The 3,816-nt window shown below is 39.3% G+C and overlaps 1 protein-coding gene across 1 annotated transcript; it reads right to left on the bottom strand.

The window, feature by feature from the left end:
* Nucleotides 1–2,938: 2,938 nt before the first annotated feature.
* On the bottom strand, nucleotides 2,939–3,578 carry LOC124100741 (EKC/KEOPS complex subunit TPRKB-like). Its single transcript, XM_046456356.2, is given in 2 exon segments — nucleotides 2,939–3,332; nucleotides 3,334–3,578. Coding segments are annotated over 2 exon segments (528 nt in total). The 5' UTR covers nucleotides 3,538–3,578; the 3' UTR covers nucleotides 2,939–3,008.
* Nucleotides 3,579–3,816: the final 238 nt, after the last annotated feature.

Here is a 3,816-nt window from a genome sequence, read left to right as displayed (position 1 = left end):
CAGTATGGTTACATTAGGCAGAAGATGATTGACTTATGGATATTATCTTGCTAATGTATGCCGCAGTCCGGCTGCAGCAAAATAACCGGGCGGGGGGGGGGGGGTGACAAACAACTTGTGTACATTGATACAGGAGTGGGAGCCGTTTATTGTAGGACAGGAGGGGTATATATACATTCCACACAGCTTATCTTAATTAACATAAACTAGATACAGCAGTCAACCAATAAGGAATCTCCACACAATGGCTCACTGGCATTACTTCACAAACCACTCCCTCTGCAAAATGCCAGGCGCCATCTTGACTTGTTTATAGACTCTAACAAATGTAGATTGACAGGCAAGACCCACTCAAACCCTGTAACAGTTGTGTACATTCCAAAAAGAAACTGAGCTACAGGACATTGACTTGAGGTTTTTCACCAGTCAGTTATCACCAGCTCCCGTGACAAGGTAGCCAAATAGCCGAGCAACAAATTGACCACACCAGTGACAGAAACTTATGCTAGACAGCAGATAAAAAACCCAAGCCAGCCAATTATGCTGGACTTTAGTGACTAAGACTACATTTACCTTTATGGACAATTGTTGGAAAGATTATTAAAATAGATTTTTCCAAGGGTATTTGTATTACTGACAGACCTAATTAACTCCTTAAATATGAGAGTAAAGAGAAAAAATGATAAATATCCTGTAGCCTATAAAAATACAACTTATTGCCTCATTAATTATTGCCAGCTAATATTTCAGAACTATAATATGCTGAAGTTAATATTCAGGCTTTGAAACAGGTGTATGTCTATTAACCAGACCTACACAAACTGCTGGTCTCATAATCCCTAAAGTGACTACTTTAAATATTATTCCTTGCTTATTCAATTTCGGCCTTTGTGGCTATGTCTTAAAACCTACAATGTATGGATTTTCTTAATGTTTGACTTAAATTACATCCAACTTCCTTCATGGTCAGATAAGTGCTGATGGAAGGATGAGAACTAAGTAATGATGTTCTAGAAGACAATGTAATGAATAATGTGAGTGAGCCCTTTGCTCTATGGCTTATGGAGAGGCCTAAATGCCATGGCAATAAAATGTCTGTTACTATGGCCAAAAACAATGCATCCCAATAAAATTGGGAAAAGATTAAAAATCTTCTGATGAGTGTTTGTCAAGGTAATAATAATCCAGATTATTGTGTTAACTGTTATAAAGATAATATGTTTTCTACTAATTCTTTTTGTGTTTCAATAGCAGATTGTGATGACCTTGGACCAAGAGCCAAGTGACTGAAAGAAAATTTCCCAGTTACATTCTTTTTTTTTATATTAAGAAAGGGGGAATATGTGGGAGGCCAGCCTTATGGGTGACTGAGTTACACTCCCCAGCTGGGTGCTGAGGCGCTCAGTCACAGAAATGGCTGTGTCTTGCTACAGCCCCAAGAGTGAAGCTATGCTCACCTGTTCCTTTGTAATATAACCCCTTGCCCTGTTTAGGATAGAATCTTCCATGGAAGTGCCTTGTGTGTGTCCCCTCCTCTTACTGTGCCCTTGGGTGTGGCCTACCCAGGTATCAGTCAACCTGCTGACAGTGGACATCATGAAGATAGACTCAGCTCCCTGAAACCTGACCCCTTGCCTCATTTGAATATCTTCTCCTCAATAAAAGGGGTCAGTGCGTGCTCTCTCGCTCTCTCTTTCTGCGGACCCTTAAGGTCAGAGGAGCTGTCACAGCAACCCCAAAGAAAAAGGTATTTGTGTCTCTTGTGTGCTTATTTCTTTTGCAGCCCAGTTAGCCTAATTTAACTAGAGTGACTCCTGAGCCTTTTAGTCACGAGAACAGAAACCCGGCAGAGGATATTGTCTCTGATGTGGAAAGACAGAAGGATCTTTTAAGACTATTTTGATTGGAACTGCACTTTTTGCCCGTTCAATTTTGCCTTCAGTAGCCCACACTTCAGGGTTTATATCACATTCTAATAAAGGCAAACATAATGGTCCTTGCAGTCTGAAATTCATTGTAATGGATGTCTGAAGTTTTGAAAGTAAGTCTCTTCCCAATGAAGGGGTAGGACATTCTGGGACTATCAGAAATGCATGAGAAAACATCATCCCGTCCCACTCACAACTCAGTGGAGGAGTAAACTTTCTGGTAATAGGCCATCCAGACACTCCTTGTACCGTTATAGTATTAGAGGACAGAGGTCTGGGGTAAGAAGTGAGCACAGAAAAACTGGCACCAGTGTCTAAGAGAAAGTTGACCTCTTGGCTTTCTATGGAGAAGCATACCTGGGGCTCACATGCAGTGATAGGAGTTACGGGAGCCAGAATTGAGCCCGGGCTCCGTCAGGCTGTGTGGAGGAGTCTGGCTTCAAGGACCTACCCCCTGAGGACAGTCACTCTTCTAGTGTTTGCCTTGACATTTAGGGCAGGGCTTTTGGGGTGGTCACTTGGCTATTGGGCAATCCCGTTTGAAATGTCCTTTCTCTCCGCAATGGAAACAAGTCCCTTTTGTGGATTGAGGAGCATTTCGTTTTCCTCCTTTTTCACCCTGGGAGCTTACTCCTCTAAGAGTGAATACAAGCACTTCAGTCCTTTATCTGTCTCTGAGCTCTTTCTCCTTCTTTTCCTCTTGATCTCTATTATAAAAAACGGAAGTAGCAAGTTGGAGGATGTTTTTTTTTTTTTAAGTGTTGGCAATTTTTATTTCCATTATATAAAAAATAAAATGTTTGAATACAAATAGAAGACTAGAAGACAACAAGAATAGTAACAGTATTAGTAAAAATGATAGGATTATGAGGGTTTTTTAAAATCTCATTCTGTGATTTAAAAAAAAAAAATTATAGGGCTAGAAGGAAGCTCAGTGGTGGAGCACTTACCTAGCATGCACAAGGTCCTAGGATCAAAAAATTTTTTTTTCTATTATAAACATATTTTAATTTTATAATCAGGAAAGAAAAACCAATGTTTTATTTAAAGCTGAAAATTTCTGTTAATATTTCTAACATTTTATAAAACATCTTTTGTTGACATTCTACTAATGATACCACCCAATAATGTCCCAATCTTTTCTTCTTGTGAAGACACTTTATATATCTTTTTGACTTCAGAAATATTCATTATTTCAGGAAGATTTTTCAGAGAAATCTGGTCACCTTCTACTTGAGATATTAGGTATTTTTGATTTACTTGTTTTTCTCCCTCTTCAACGTAAACAATTAAAATTGAAGTATTATCTGCTGAGATACCAAATTTTTTCAAAGCCTCTGAAATATTGTTGTTTGGGGAAAGGTTGAAAATAATTTCAGTAGACAGAGTTCTCGTCTTCATTTTTTCCCAGTTTGTAGAGGTGAACTGCTTTATTTGCTGCCACAAGTATCTGAAAAGGATCAACAATCACTGAAGGATTTATCAATGCACCATCAATGGTGCCTTCCATGGCCTTTTTTCTCAAGTCTCCAGCATTTTTTACATCTTTAAATAACAGAAGAGTCACTCTGCATTCAGGAAATAGGTCCAGCTGATATGTTAACTGCATTTCATAGATAAACAGGATTGTATGCACAAAACCAACTGGTCCTGGTCCGACTGGAAAGATCTGGAGGATGTTATCTAAAGATTAATCGGGGCCATATGCCAATTTTTGTAACTTCCTCCGAATGTCTGGGGCTGACTGAGTGATAAATTTGTTCTTTAAAAGTAGTTGGCCCTCTGTGGATTCAGGATCCACAGGGGTGTGTTTTCTCATTGCCTCCCTGAGTTTCTCCATGAAAATAGCAGGGCTTTCCTGGGGGCGCTGAATAATTTCTGAAACCTT

Source organism: Marmota monax, unplaced genomic scaffold (genome assembly GCF_021218885.2).
Source record: "Marmota monax isolate L192 unplaced genomic scaffold, Marmota_monax_Labrador192_F-V1.1 WCK01_AAM20220418_F8-fsc00037, whole genome shotgun sequence".
Taxonomy (NCBI): domain Eukaryota; kingdom Metazoa; phylum Chordata; class Mammalia; order Rodentia; family Sciuridae; genus Marmota; species Marmota monax.
The sequence above is the reverse complement of the archived record's forward strand: the minus strand, read 5'-3'. Positions and strand labels throughout refer to the sequence as shown.